Source organism: Argiope bruennichi, chromosome 9 (genome assembly GCF_947563725.1).
Source record: "Argiope bruennichi chromosome 9, qqArgBrue1.1, whole genome shotgun sequence".
Lineage (NCBI taxonomy): Eukaryota > Metazoa > Arthropoda > Arachnida > Araneae > Araneidae > Argiope > Argiope bruennichi.
Window position 1 is genome coordinate 127,141,816 of NC_079159.1, and position 16,492 is coordinate 127,158,307.

Genomic DNA, 16,492 nt, shown 5'->3' on the forward strand with positions numbered 1-16,492 from the left:
GTCCATTTTGCTTAATTCACAGTGAAACATGATGTCCATTAGATAATCGCATGCCAGTTGAACATTTGGCTATCTAAGTTTTTCTTCTGTTTTTAGTAGAATATGGAGTAAACTTTGCCTTAAAATAGTTTTTCAAAATGCTTTAATTTAGTTCAGTTAAAATTCTTATCTCATTGTGAAAGTAACAGAAGAACCATATTGATGAGAACCTTAAAATTCTGGACCATGGTCAGGTGACATGATCCGTTACTGACAAAATCTGCCAACTTCTGAACTACATCAGCTTAACACAGTGTTGAAAAATGAAACAATCTGATGTAGTCTGTGTGACTAAGGGTAATTACACTGAGCGCTAATTACTTATACAATATTTTAAGCACCTTTCTGTATTATGTTAAATTTTTTTTCAATTGCTATTTATAAATCAATTATACTTATTTGTAATCCACCCAATGTTTTGAATTCCTTTATAATATCTGGTTTGACTATAATGAACAATTATAAATTAATGTTCCTTACCTTTTTTATCCATTTTAATATCAATTATTAAGGGGACTAATGAGCCTTCTTTATTCTTTCCAAGACCCTCTCCTGGATTCCAACCCATTTTTTTCAGCAAGCTCATTCCTTTTCCTTCTGTTACAGGTGCAGCACGGGTAAATGCATCCTGCAAAAATATGTGTTAGCCTCACCTCAAATAAATTGATATATCAGAATCTATGAAATCTAGAAATATATGAGGATTTTTTTATTACCACGTCATCAATGCTTGTTTGAAGAATTATTCTAAAAAATCAGAATTATTATTTTAGACACTCTGCAACTCAGCTTTTATTTCATTGACTAATTCTATATTTGTAAAGATGGAATTATGTAATTGATTTTTTATACCTTTTACTACCATGGCTGGATTTTGAAATTTTGAACAATTGTGTATTCTCAGTGACTATATGTCATTTATATATATTCAAAACTTAAAAACCACTTAATCACTTCATTTAATTTTATATACATATTATTTAGAAGTAAATTTGTGATGGAAACCTGTAATATTACATATTAAAGGCTAACATTATATAATAATAATTTTTTTAGTACTCTAATAGAAGTGTATTTTTAAAAATTATTTTTATTGGTGATACAAATTTCATATTTTAATGACTCAAGATATAAAAAAAATATGTAAGTAGCAATATACATGTAATATACATGAACTAAATCCAATAATTCCATTTTAAAACAAATCATAGTTCCAATTTCCATTGAAAAGTTTTTCTGTTCGCACACAGGCAGATTTCCAAAGATTATTTTGCCCAATGTTTGTAAAAATATATAATTTTACTACTAAGGTAACAAAACATATATTTCATTTATGTAACTATCTGCATATTTCAATTATTGCATTTATAGACTAACAGATAGACACAATTTCAAAAGTAAGTTATTTTACAATATTTTCTTTTCATTTACTTTGTAAACAAGGAAAAGAAAGAAAGAAAAAAAAAAAAAACAATTCTAGAATTAAATTTTGATTATGCTAAACTTAAACATCATATGAACAAGATAAAAATATGAAAGAAATAACCCACCACAATCTCATTTTTTTTTTTTTTTTCATATTTACTTCAAAAAATACAATATGAAAAAAAATATTTTTCCTTTGATCTTTGGTATTAACCCACGTAATAATTTCAACACCTCTTTTTTCTGTTATCAGATCCATTTCATGATCCAAGACAAATCTACCACAAATCACTCATCAACCACATTTTTTAACTGTAATTTAAATATTCAAATTAATCATGAATCTAAGGAATATAGTTTAAAATGGGGGAGGGGGGGGGAGAAACCCTGAGAAACCTATGCTACAAACAAATTTTGCAGCTAATTATTGCACCCAAATCATTTAGAGTTCAGGATTAAACGATGGAAATAGAAAAAACAAAAAATGTGTTTCTCCTTCTTTAGTCTTAATGAAAAAAAGGTTGTAAATCATTCTACCGCTTCACCAATCATTTTTTAAAAATCCTTTATGTAGGCCATCTTTTGAATAATCTGCTTTAATAATTGAAAGAAACATTTCATAATATATGAATTTCAATAATGACATATTTTTTATTTCATTATTTTTATTTCTTTGTAATTAATCTATTATTCAAATAATTATACTTATTTAATACAAAATATATCTTCATTTCTCTTTTTAGATATATTTGAAAATTTTTTAAGATATTTTAATTAAAATCTATAATGAATTTTTAAATGGACAAACCAGCATTACTCAATAATTAATTTAAAGCATTTAAAAAAATTATTACTGTTATCTTCTTTATAAATATACATAGCAAAAGTCTTGCAAATAATGATAACTCCCAAAATACATACAAGAAATTAAATGAAAATTGGAGCATCATAAAACAAATATAAATATATATAAATAATAAACTGAAATTTGAGTTAAATAATGATCTAACACTTTAAAGTATACAATAAAAAAAAGGCACTTTTTTTCCATTTAATATAATGTTAACATTAGCATACATTTTTAACAATAAAAACTAAACTACAATGTATAATAAATTCACTAATGAGAAAACAACCAGTTAATACAAATTTTCAATCAGATTATCTTTTAGTAATACTAACAATATTTTAATCATTGTTTATATATTAAAATTCAGCTTAACTAATAGATCCAAAACAAAAAAATATTCATTTTTAAATATAGAATTTGCTGTTTTATTACTGCACCATATTGCTGTCTCCATATTACTATATGGCTTGATATAAGAAATGAATAAAAGGTGAATTGTAATACAAATGATAAAGAAATGTAAAATTTATAGAAATTAAGTAAATGGTCATATAATTTTGTTTGTTTTGTTATTACAAAATATTTTTCCTGAATAAAATATTAAAGTGCTTAGTAAATATAAGATCTAAAATTAATTCTTATAGCAATTTTATATCCATATTTACATATATAAATAATTTTGAAAAGATCAGAGAAACAAATAATGTATAAAAGCATGCTTTGGTTAATATTTATTATAGTGCCATAAGGCCACTTCTTACCATAACTGATAGCTTAATTTCCGAATCTGAAGTGCTGCTTCCAAATCCAGATTGCATTTTTGTTGTACCTGCTAAAGATGTTTTACTAAGGAATGCCTGCAACAAGCTCTCAATTTATGGAGTTATATATCAACCACAAATTAAAATTTAGAGCCAACTGTACACAATTCCGTGATTTAATTTTCCATTAATTTATTGTATAACAAAAGTGAAATATATATATATATATATATATATATATATAATTGAGGTTATGAAATTTTTTTTTAGTATTCTTTATTCCAAAGCACAATACAAAATATAAAGTTGTCTTGATAATTCAAATTAATATTAATGTTTCACAAATTAAAAAAAATATTCTGATGTATTCAAATTGGATAATTTACATATTTAATGCAAAGAGATATGGAACTTATATTTAAATAATCAACATTTTATCAAATTAAAATTGTAATAAAATCTCAAGTGCAAAAAATTTCAATTTTTCACAATGTATTGTTGATAATTTCTATGATTTAAATGCATTCAACTAATATAATTTAATTAACAGAAAACATCAATTAATTGACTCCTCATTTCAAACAAGAAACAGATTTCTACAATGGTAATTATAATGCTGTGGTCAAAGAAATTATAACTAAGAAATTAAATAAATGTAACTTCCAAAATATCACACTCAGAAATTATAATTATAGCAATATTTCAGATTTCAGTACATTTCTTTCTGCATGAATGCAAAATTTTAACTTTCTGAATAATAATTAACTATTTAATGTTGCATTCCAGAAAAAAAAGTAGGCATTTAAAAAAAAGAGATAACAAATAGATATACGTAAACATTAGCACTTTATAATTATTTTTTATAAATAATTGTAAGTTACATATAGATGTCAGAAAATGCCTCTTCAATTATTGATTAGTCATAAATAAAATGTGGCTGGATAATATTTTAATATGATTAGATACATAAATTTGCAGAGTCATGAAGAATAATGAAAAACTTGAAATTAGTTGCACTTAATAGATAATAACAAAATATATCACAAAGAAATTTTTTAAATTACAATGCTATAGAAGATGTGGTAAGCAACTTTATTAATAATGTGGGCTTCTATTTTTTCAAATTCAAATAGTAAATATGCTATCAAGATCATCTATTACATACTTAACCTCTCTGAAATCTTTTTACAAGTTATCTGATGGATCTTTTTGACTTCTTAATGTTTAAACAATGACAACAAGTCATTCATAACATATTCTTATAAAGGACATCTGGGAAAAGGAAACCTAATTTCAATTATAGGTTTCCTGTCAAATTGCAGGAACTTTTTTTTTTAATGTTATTTAAACAGTTGGTTCTAAATACAAATCTCTAAAAGTGCCATCAATATAAAAAACATCTAAATGCAAGAATGAATAAAGTTTTACATGCATTAAAGTAAAGCAGGTTAGCAAACTGTGAAACATTACTAGAAATTATAAATCTCCTGTATTTAACATATCTTCCATTCAACATTTATACATCTTATATTAATATTTTTCTTACAACAAAAAATAAAAATCACTCTACAAAATTAAATTCTTTCTTTGAAAATGAATGCATTAAGGCTTCTACTCTTTATTCTCCTAACATTTGAATGTTTTTATAAGAATGGCACTAATAGAGGTATTTGTGGTTGATAGCAATTAATGAACACTTACCATACTTATAATAATTTTTCAACTTCCATGTCATAAAGTGGCAAGGTCCTGCTTGAATAAATTGGGGGCTTGTTGCAGACTCATATTAAATTCTTACCCCAAAAACATGAGCAGCAAGATGCATACTATAAAGCACAAAGTCTGGAATACAATAAACAAGTTCAACAGCTTTAAAAATATGAAATCACATAAAACGCACTGAATCCCAAAATGAAACCTTCATGAATTTTCTAAAATGCATTTTAATGTGTTTCATAATCTTAAGCATGTCCATAAAATAAGAAAAGTGTTGAAAATAACTATATTTTTTTTAAAAAAATAAACAATCAATGCTTTTTATCTCTTGACCTATGAATAAATTGTCAATATTTTTTGGGGCATGCCAACAACAATATTAATATAAAAATGCATGGTTTAGAATCATAGATTGAAGATTGGTGAATCACCAAATAAAAACTTAGGTGATTTAATTTCAAAACATTCAAACAAGGAGAACATTTATAGTTTTATAAAAGCTGAGGGGGGAGGGTGAGAAGCAGCAACTTCTTAATTTAGGATATCGTGTTTTCTTAGTTATAGATTGTACTCTTTTTATTTGCACAGCATTTTATTTATCTACAAATCTAATTCATATATAAAATTAAATTATTCAGTTATTCATTTATGTTATAAACAGATAACTAAAATCGGTACAGTAATTGGTTCCATCATATTTAATTACTGTATGCAGTTGGAACCAAAGATTCAATAGATACAGAATTCCAGAAGTGAGTATTGATTTTTGTAAAATTGGATATTAAAAAAAAAAAAAAAAAAAAAAAAAAAAAGGGTTAAAAATGTGTGTTTTATATATATATATATATATATATATATATATATATATATATATATATATATATATATATAATTTATAGATATAGTTAGTTAAACTCAAGCAATTTATTCAACTAGCTGTTTAGGAAGAAACTTCTGAAATGCGTCACAATGTATTTCATAATTTTAATGACAGATTTGGAATCTTCAGGGATACAGATGGAGCACACATTGAAGGTTTTTTACTAAGTTTTGACTTCAGATTTATAAATTCTTTCCCCATCCTTTTTCATAAATGACATGTTGTTTTTCATAAATCTCTTCCCAATCATAATTTGAATAGCTTAACTAGTAATAACAATAACTAGTATATTAATCTAAAAAAAGTGTTTGTGAGAGAGAGAGAGGAAGGGGGGACTAATTCTGAAATATAAAATACAAATTTTGGTGCATTTTGTATATACAGAAATAAAATTTAGAACTACTTTAGACATGATAAACAGAAATTAATGAGTGTTTTAAAAATTCACATTGCACAAAAATACATTCTTATTCAGGATACTTTCAATACTGTTCAGGCTTTCCAATGGATTAAACTTTTATTGTATTCACAAAATTAATAAAATAAAAATATTTTCATAATTTTGAAGCAATGTGTTGAATTTATTGCAGAAGATTTTTTAAAAGAAAAATAAAAGAGCCCAGGTGGACTAAATTTGAAAATATTTTTTCCTAATGTTAATTTTTAATATGTTTAAAGAAATTTATAAACAAGAGTTATTCAAAAAGAGGGTGCAAACTTCAAATATTTATTTCAAATGAATGACAATATATAGAGACACATATAATGCATAATTGAATAGAGGAAAGTTCAAAATTTTACATCATGCATTTGAATAATCCAGGTAAAAGTGGCATTGTTGTTTGTTAGCAGAAAAATAATAAAACCTTATTAAAATTTGTTTTATTTACTGAAGTGTGAAAAGAATGAATCCCTTCTACAGTGCAGTAGTAAAAATTCAACAAAGAAACTACCCTGTCATAGACAGGTTGATAGTTAGTATAAGAAATTTGTAAAAGAGAATTGTTTATGCAAAAGGAGAAGCAGTGATCATCTTTGCATATCAGATGAAAATTTCAAGAGAATCTGAATGGATTTTGATCAAATCTTAGGAAATATAGAAATTCCTGTGGTGGTGTATATATATATATATATATATATATATATATATATATATATATATATATATATATATAAATACATGTATGTACCACTTCCACTGTATACTCTTCACGATCAAATTGTTGAAGCAGAGAGTTGAATAATCACAAATCAATTACTTCATGTATGGCAAGAAATGAACTTTTAATTTAATCTTTGTTGCATAATGAATAGTGATCATATTAAATGCAAAAAATAAAACTTTGAACTTTCCTTAATCCAGTGATGCATAGTATATTTGCCTATTATTTCTAATTAGAAATAAAATTTTAAATGCTCTTTCATTTTGAATATCCTTGTATGTAGAGTAATTAAGAGAGGGATATTAATTTCTAAAATAAATTATTTGATAAAATAAAAAATAGACAGAGATAAAATAATAATAATAATCTAAAAAAATGATTAGGGAAGATTTTTTTTAAATAGAGAAAACATCTTTTAAATAAGCAATTTATGAGAGGAAGAAATAATGAAGGAAAAACCTGAAAGAGGAAAGAAATTGGTTAAAATAAAGGTTTAAGAATCAACTTTTCAATAAAAAAATTGGATAAAGAGAGAAAATTTTATTCTAAAAGAAATGCACTAAAAGATTTCTAATTACTCTTTTCACACGATAGTCCTTGAATCCACCTAGTCGTTCCCGTGGAAGAGGTTTCACATATGTATTTCCATAAAACATTCCTGGAACTCTGCATGAATTCACCCATTCTTGTATCTAGAATATATATATGCATAAAATTCTGAAATTTGGTATTTATTTCATATGCTTCATTATATGACTTTCATAAATTTTCTGCAAACTGGAATACAATAAACGTTAAAAAACTTAAAATTTTATTTCTTAAATATATAGAATGCTCAAAAGAATAGATGCAGGGAGCCAGTATTTTAATTTCAATGACAGGAATGTTTAAAACATTGCTGATTAGTGTAAAAATGAAATTGACTGCTTCAGTTTCATAAAATGTTAAAATTCACTTCATCAGCTCTAAAGTATTGAACAGTACTTTTGAAAACTTTTCTAAAGTATTGAACAGTTTGTTTTCCTTCAATAAAAAGTCTACAATTTAAAACTGTATAATTAGAATGGTTTATTTTACAAACACATTTTTATTTACACACAAGATTCAATTCTGTAAAGAATATCCTCAGCTTCAATTTTCACTTTTACAAGTTACTAGACAAATTTAGAAATTAGTAGATATATGAACCAAATATGCAAATACAACCATTTTCAAAAAGTGCAACTTTTATACTTTTAAAAGTTTTTTTAAATTTATTTTCCAGGATTTTTGAAGTTTTTAAGAAAAAATTTCCAAATTTTCCTGCATTTCCCTGATTTTTTTTCTGTCAAATTTTAAATTCCCTGTGTTTTTCCAATTATCCCAGAGGTGTGGCAACACTGTTGGATACAGTCCCTCATTTTTTGCTCCTTTTTGAAAACAATGTATTTCCAGCTTATTCTATTGGCTTCAACTTTCACAAAAGTTGCTCCATACAAAAATTCAGCTAATACATTATGTACATTACATTTTAATTGTATGGATACATGCATAATGAAATGTTATTTAGTAAACTGCTCATTTTTCATTCAATATTTAGTATCTTTTAATTCTGATTGCAGGGTTTTGTGTACAATATCTTTTTTCATGGTCTCGGAAAAGAACATTCTTTTATATTAATAACTTTGCAAATTATATATAAAAAAAAAAAACTTGGTAAAATTTCAAATGGTTTTTATGAAAATATTAATTTCTCCACGAATATATGAGCTATTTTCTTAAAAAGGAACACAGTTTATAACAAAAGCCCTCTTAATCATGTGCTAAAGTTATGTGCTTCATTAGTATATTCATTCATTCTGCATATATTTTTTTTCCAACTTAATGATGGCCCCCTATGGGGTTTCGTGTAAAAATCAACAGAAATATAAGACATCTACTATGTTATTTACAGATCTGCCATTTCATGATAATTCCAACTGTATTTTCTCTAGATATTTAACAAAATATCTAAAATTGCAAGTGATCAGTCATCATTTGCCAGGTAGTGTAGATGCAGGAATATATGCTAAGTGCAAGAAGTAAGGTAATATATTTATTAGTATTCAAGATTATTTTAGAAGGCATTATTTTTTTCCATCAGAGAACTTACATAAAGTAAGTGATGAATATTTAAAGCATAATTTTTAAGTGATTCCCACAACAACTTTCCCACTGTTAAAGATTCAATGTTTAACTGCTAATTTATTCACTTTTTAAAATAATTTTAATTTCTTATTCTAGTTTTACAACTCATTGTTATCTCTCTATTATAGCTCCTCAATTTCAAATTGGCAGGAGAAGTACTATACTTTGAACAAAAAGAAACAGATGTTGACATTTTAAAACATGCACAGTTTAAAATGGTTTCAAATGGGTCCACATGTAACTAATTACTAGAAATATAGAAATTTTTAAGGTTACACTACTGCACAAAACAACTAAAATTTTATTGTGGAACTATAAATTAGATCTACTGACCTAAATCAACAAACTGAATTCGAGATCCCCACATCTCAACATAAAATAATTCTTGGATTGTAAATAATGATAATTTTTCAATAATAAAGCTATAAAATTCAAATTTTCACTGGAACCATATGTTACACTCCAAATGTCACAACAGTATCTTAAATATTTTTTTATTTCAACTTTTATTTCTAATTTCTAGAAAAATTTTAGAACAATTTTTACAAATTAAAACTTGATTCCAAGCAATTATTTAAAATTAATTTTCATTAATTTCAGATTTAACTAAGTAATTATAAGCCATTAAAAGTTCCATTTCCAAAAACAAGTTTTAAGGAAATGTTTGAAAAAGCAGATCGGTGCTTTAAAAAACACCAAAATTCCCAAGGCTTTTAAATATTGAAGAGTGGAAATATAATAAATGAAGAATGGCTGCAATACTTACAGCTGCTTCAGCATCTTGGATGGCCTTTAAAGCTTCAGCATTGTTTGGATCTCCTTGAAGCTTTTGTTCAGCTTGAAATTTCTTACAAAACACTGAAGAGAAGTCAAATTGCTGTAATAAAGGATAAAAACCTTAATTCAATCAACAATTTAAAGAAATACAAAATCAGAAATTTACAGTTAAAATTGGGAAATTATTTGTTTTTAATTTTTTATAATAAAGTAATATACAGAAAATATAATTAATGACAGTCAATCCAATGATAATTTTATCAGCTCTACCTAGATGGGAAAAAAAAAAACATTTGCTTATGTTAAAAGATTATGCTAAATGTATTTCAAAAATGAAAGTTTATACATTCCAAATGCATACAATATTCAAGATAAACATATGTAGGCTTTCTAGTTTTCCTATCATCTAATTAAAACTTGCAGTAATAAATTGAATAAACAAAATGATGAAATAAAATTAAAATACCATAAATAGAAATTTTAATGCAAGCATTAGTGATAACTATAAAACATTCTATGCCAGATTTCTTAAATGTTCCCAGAATGAACATACACTAAATTAATATCACAGAGCAACTCATATAACTTACATCTTTAAATTGAAACAACTTTTAGTTCACTATAGATTTAAAAAAAAAAAAAAAAAAAAGTATTAAACATAGGGAGAAGGGAAATAGTATTGTTTCAAAAAGAAGAGCTTTAAAAGTCATCCAACAGCACAAATTAGATGGTGATTCAAGAATTATTCTTTTTTTATGCTACAAATGAGTCAGCCAAAGTATATTTGTGTTTCAGCTTTATGTAAGTAAAATTCTTCATGGGACATCAAAGATAAAAATCACAAGATTAATTTATTACAAGTTAGCCAATACAAAGTATTATAATTTCTTACAAGACCTTTTTGTTCGGCATTTGAATATTGGAAGCAACTTCTATAGAAATAGTATTGCATTTCCAACATAAATACAAATTTTTGAATTACAAAGAAATTATTTATTGTTGAATACAATGATTTGAAAGACATTTTAAAAAGAGTGTATGAAAGAAGTAGTGAAACTCCAAGAAATTATTTCAAACATTGCAAATAAATTAAATCTATACATTAATATATATTAAAAACATTTAGATTTTCTTACGGATGTTGAAGCTGACACTGGTTGATTCTTGAAAAATGATCTACCACTTTCTGTACATGATACTTGAACTGAATTACAAGTTGGCACTGGCAAATTACTAGACAATGATAAAGATGGATAACTCAATGGCGACTGTGTTTCAGTGTTATTTGTACATTGTGCTTTCACTTCAGAAGTCTGTGTAACTAAATTTGAAGACAGTAACTGAAATGGAGGAACAGGAGGTGTTGGTAAAGGTGGAAGTGATGGTGTTAAAGGAGGAAGTGGAGGGGGTAGCAATGGTTGATTAGGAGTAGAAGGCAGAGGTATGGACGGAATGTCATTAGAAACAGGCAGAGGTGCTGATGTGGCTGATGCAGAGCTTTCCATTATCTTTGGAGCAAAGTTTTTTCCGACTGAAGTTGTTAACTCAATAGGAATGATGCTTTTGATTTCATTTGGTTTAAGAACATTTTTACTTTCTTCAGGTACTACAGGTATCCATTCAAGTTCTTTCTGTTTGTGCTGATTACCACTTGAAACAGGAAATTGAGAGCTTAGCTTGGCTGTTTCAGCAAACTTTTCAGCATGAGTTTTAACTGGAATTTGTACAGCATTCTGAAATAATGCAAGCAATGCTTATGTAAATTAGAACATTTAGCATCTAAAATGGTTCAAAATCTTAAAAAAAGTGTATGAAGCATACTGCTTACTTTAATATTTAATTTTATCATTGTCTGTTCTTTCAGTTTGAAAGGATGATGAATAAAGTCATTTTCTCCTTCAAGGTTGCTGATATCATTAGTATCACCATCAGTATCAGATTCATTTTCTTTTTTGGATAGTCTGGCACAGAAATCTGAAACATCACCACATATATTAAAAGCAAAAACTTTTTCTAAGAATTTAAGGCACATATTTTTTAAAGTTAACCCCAATTCTTATATTATTAAAATAAATTTGTTTTTTACATTGCTTAGAGGGTACTGTAATAACATACACAGTAATTAAATTATTTACTATTAACGTTGCAATAGCCATAACTAAAAATATAATTATTAGATAATAATTAAGTGATTTTAAACAATTTTACATAAATAATTTTTCTTTCATCAAACAATATATTGGATTTTTAATTATAATAAGTAGTATGAATGTTGATCCTTGGGCTGGGCAAGGTTGACTCAGCCTTCCATCCCTTCAATGGGTCGATAAAGTGAGGGCCAAGCATGCTTAGGAACTAAACACTGGGGGTTCCGCATTAGGCTGACCACCTAATTGGGACATATGCCTTGCAAACCCCAGGGCCCTCGGACATGAAAGCAGATATGGTCACTGTAGGCCTTGGCCCAAATAGGGCAGTCATGCAACTGGATTTAGTTTAGTAGAATGAATATTAAAGTCACATATTTAAAAAAAAAATAGCAATAAATACTTTCTAATGAAATTTTTGTTGTTCAAGCATAAATACTTTTCTTTTATTTGTAGAATATGAGATTGTTATTTACAAATTAATTAATTTCTCTTAATCAAAAAAAGATTTAAAGTTAAAGAAAAATAATGAAATGTACAAAATTATTTTATGAAATATTGTTAGAAATTCTGTCTTTAACATAAATTTCATATTTTATTTCACTTTATTTTCTTCATTTAAATTTAAAAAAAAAGAGTTGCAAATGTGCATTAAAAGAGTTCCATGTAGCTCCAAATAAGCAGGTTCCAATCCCTCATAAAAGCAATAAATGCTTAAAATTCTTACTCTAATAATTATAATTTTACCATACTTTTCTATTTTAAAATTACATGTAAAAGATTATTATCATTAGAGCCTTTTTAAAAGTTTATTGTAGCATGCTGTTTTAAAAAACCAGTACATTAATTTTAAGACTATTACAATATGTAAATGTATAAAACAAAAATATAACCTGTAAGTTCTTGCACAGATTTTCTGCCAGCTGTAACTGAAACAAGTTCTTTCTTTTTGAAATTTTCTATGGAAAAGCCTTCAGGTAATGTGCCTTGCTGTATCATATTCAAAACATTCTTCTCAGCAATTTCACGAATCTTTGCCTGATCAATTTTGCAACTTTTTGAAGAACTAAAAATTATCAAAACATAAAATATTTTTAAGTTAATGCATTTTTATAGTGATTTTTTAAATTATTGTTTCATAAAAATATTTATATGATTTTTGAATATCCTGATATTAGACAAAATATAAATACAACCTATTCTTATAATTCAAATACTCTTATTTAAAATATAAAATACATCTACCTAAGTGGTGTAATTAGACAGTATGCCTACAAATGTTTAGAGTGAAGCCCTTAGAAAATTGAACTCATCATAGTTACCAACTATAATAACATTTCACTTTTGAGATAAACAAATCTTTGTTTATCTTAGAAAAAAAGCTTATACTATTAGATTTCTAATAGTATAAATTTATGATGTTATTCTATATGTAATTTGTATAACTTGTAAAAGCTATTAAACTATAGTGATAGAATTCTTAAAGATTAGAATAATGTTATTTTATGCTAGTTTATTTCAAAGGGCAGTAAAATTCAGTCATTAAATAAGTCAGCTTTTTTTATACAACTTTAATTTTTTTTTAAAAAGTAAATTAACAGTATTTAATACAAGGATTGGAATTTTAATAGTGGTAACTATTTACTTAGTTTTACTGTCCTTCAATATAGTCACTGGCATTATGTACAACCGTTACCAATGATATTGTAATCTTAAGATACTTGTAACAACATCTGTTCTGTTGCCGGTTTTAATGGCCTATTGCCTGAAGCATCTCTGAAGCCAATGCAACAAAATAGTTCCTTCATTTTAGGAATTAAACCAAACTCGCAACGGCTTAAGTCTAGGGAATATGATGGATGGTATAGCACTTATCACCCCTCATTGATCTGATAAACCAGTCACAGTTATACTGTGTGTGGACGAGTATTGTTACGCAAAATGATAAAGTGGTTCTGCGGAAAGTGTTGCCACTTTTTCTCAAAGCCAGTCTCAGATAGCATTCAAAAATGAACAGTAATATTATACATTAATGGTTTGCTGTGGTGAAATAGTATGAATCAGGATAATGTTGGGGAAAGTCATTAAGTAGTTGCTTACTACTGCTGCAAAAATGATTACTTCATCTGCCACAAAAACCATTTATTTCAACTTGAAATAAGTAAACATCACATAATAAAAATAGCATTATTTTTTCCATTAATTTTTTTTTTCCGTTGCTTCTTTATTTGTTGCACATAAAAGTTTGCACTCCACATATATACAGTTATTAAGAACATGCGGAAAAACCTGATTGGTCATGATGACATAGTCAATTCTTATTGCTCATGACATCAGAACTATGAGATTTACATAAAATAGAAACAAATCAATGAAAACAAATAGTACATCTAATTAGATATGTTGAGAAAAAGTGATTTTTAAGCCATAAAGAAACCATAAGCCCATAAAAACTTTAAAAGACGATATAAGACATTATTTCGATCTTTTTATGTCAATTTTAAAAAGATAATTTCGATCTTTGTGGTGACCCATAATGACACCATTTACGTGTCCAGGTGTTCCTTTAGAATGTGAAGCACAATTGCATGTGCCAATCCAGTCTCTTTGCCAGTTCATGAATCATATAGCATCTATTAGTGGGACAACAACATATATTTTTTCTTCACTAACACTTGGATGACCTGGCCAATGTACATCTGCCACATTCTGACATCCTTTGTTGAAGAATTTTACCCACCTTGCCACCATTCTATAAGGCAATGCAGATTCCCTGCAAGCCTCCTGAAGACCTAGATGACACTGTTGTGCTGTATGACCTTTGGCACATTCAATTTTTATCCAATTCTGCAGCTCTTATTACAAAAACATTGCACTAGACCACAAACAAACACAAGGCTCAGTTCTTCTTGTCACTCTACAAATGAGTGATGTAGGAAGGGAGAGTCCTGTTGCTCAGAGGTAAAATAGGTATATAACTAACGTGTTGTATAGGGAATATTTGGTTTTGTTGCTTGGTATGTCTACAGCAATCTTAGTGTGTCTACAAAGTGTTGCCACAATTAAAGTTCCAGCCTCATAATTTAAAATTACTCATTTCAAGTTTTAATTTAAATAAAAGTACATAAATTCTTAATACCCTACTAAATAATATTCAACTCATAGTATTGTTGGATACTCAATCCCTCATGTCCTATGGAATTCTCCAAGCAGGATTTTGAACATCAAAATAATATATAGACTTTTGGAAAATTTGATAATGCCAAGTGATTTTTATATAGTTCAGATTTATTATCATTCTGTAATCAGACAATCCATTAATTATTTTCATTAATTATTCATAGATGTTGTCATAATCTATTTTAGTTTAGCATGTTTTTCTGATAGCAGTTAATTTCTATTTAATTTGTATGTCATGTGTACTTCTTTTCATTATGTAAGGTTATTTCATAAAGGACTCTCCAACTCTGAAATGACAAAACTCTGACTCTCTAACTCTGAGTGAGTGACAAAAAGGTGATCATCTTGTATAAAACATGAAATCTCTGAAGAATCTTCTAGAGTTTGAAATGTAGCAACAAATTGCAGTAAAATTTCAATATATTGGAATGAGTTAATCATTTCCTCAGGTAAAAAAGACCAATAATCCCTTTGCTGGACAGTAGCCCAAACTAACTTTTGCACAGTGTAGTGGTTTTGCAAGACACGCAAGTAGATTTTCAATCCTTCATATTCGGCAGTTTTGCTTATTTAGAAATCCAGTAAAAATGGGCCTCATTGATGAACCATAAAGAGCTTACAACAATTTTATTTTCATCAATTATCTGGAGGAGTATCTCATTTGGGACGTTTTTTCTTTGTCACAGAATTGTATTCGTAATTGCTTGATGACATTGCTTTTTATAGAGAAACTGCTTCAGCCTTTTTGTATTATTCTATACATGGTGGCATTTGACAAACCAACTTCAGCTGCTGCTTATCTGATGGATTTTGGACAATTATGATTAATGATTTCTTCAAATGCTAGCACATTTTAAGGTGTAATGAATGATCATCCCACATTTCCCGCAAAATCATTGGCCATGCTGCTTGTCTGTTTGAACTTGTCGAATCAATTATGAATTGCTTTCAGGTGGGGACATTTATTAACATTCAATTTCGCTTTCTCATTGTAGGATTTTCATCTAGTCTGCAATATACGAGTACAATAAAAACATGTTCTTCAACACAACATGATGTTCTTGAATAATTAATTCAATACAACTTAACTCCATTATACATGTCTGCAATGAAACAGACTGATGAATGAGCTTTCATGACTTCTGAATATTATTTAAAACTTTATACTCCTGTGGAGATACCTATTAGCCAAATTTTAGAACTATTTCTGCCAACTGGAGTATAACAAATTGTAGATTTGTCAGTCTAATGTACCATGTGTTTCACCTTTCTGTCTGTCACTGTTTAGCAGCTCTGCCATTTTAAAATTTGGAGAGAACTTTGAAATACCCTGTATATTTATGAAACACCCTATATATTTAAGTTTCAACTGTACTTTAAAGCTTAAT

General features: G+C 27.2%; 1 protein-coding gene across 4 annotated transcripts in view; it reads right to left on the reverse strand.

The window, feature by feature from the left end:
- The window catches only part of LOC129983777 (protein Son-like), a 39,130-nt gene that overhangs the window by 11,144 nt on the left and 11,494 nt on the right, over positions 1-16,492 (reverse strand). The window contains exons 4-10 of one of the 4 annotated variants that reach the window (XR_008785448.1): positions 12,818-12,990; positions 11,606-11,751; positions 10,914-11,510; positions 9,767-9,877; positions 7,413-7,526; positions 4,777-4,917; positions 560-667 (exon numbers count right to left, since the gene is read on the reverse strand). Coding sequence is in view for 1 of the 4 variants with exons in the window: in XM_056093406.1 (XP_055949381.1) it covers positions 520-667; positions 7,413-7,526; positions 9,767-9,877; positions 10,914-11,510; positions 11,606-11,751; positions 12,818-12,990 (1,289 nt within the window). In the remaining 3 variants the exon portion in view is untranslated. Of the gene's footprint in view, positions 1-519; positions 668-3,097; positions 3,172-4,776; positions 4,918-7,412; positions 7,527-9,766; positions 9,878-10,913; positions 11,511-11,605; positions 11,752-12,817; positions 12,991-16,492 lie in introns of those variants that run through there. The other 3 variants (XR_008785450.1, XR_008785449.1, XM_056093406.1) reach the window with 3 other exon arrangements.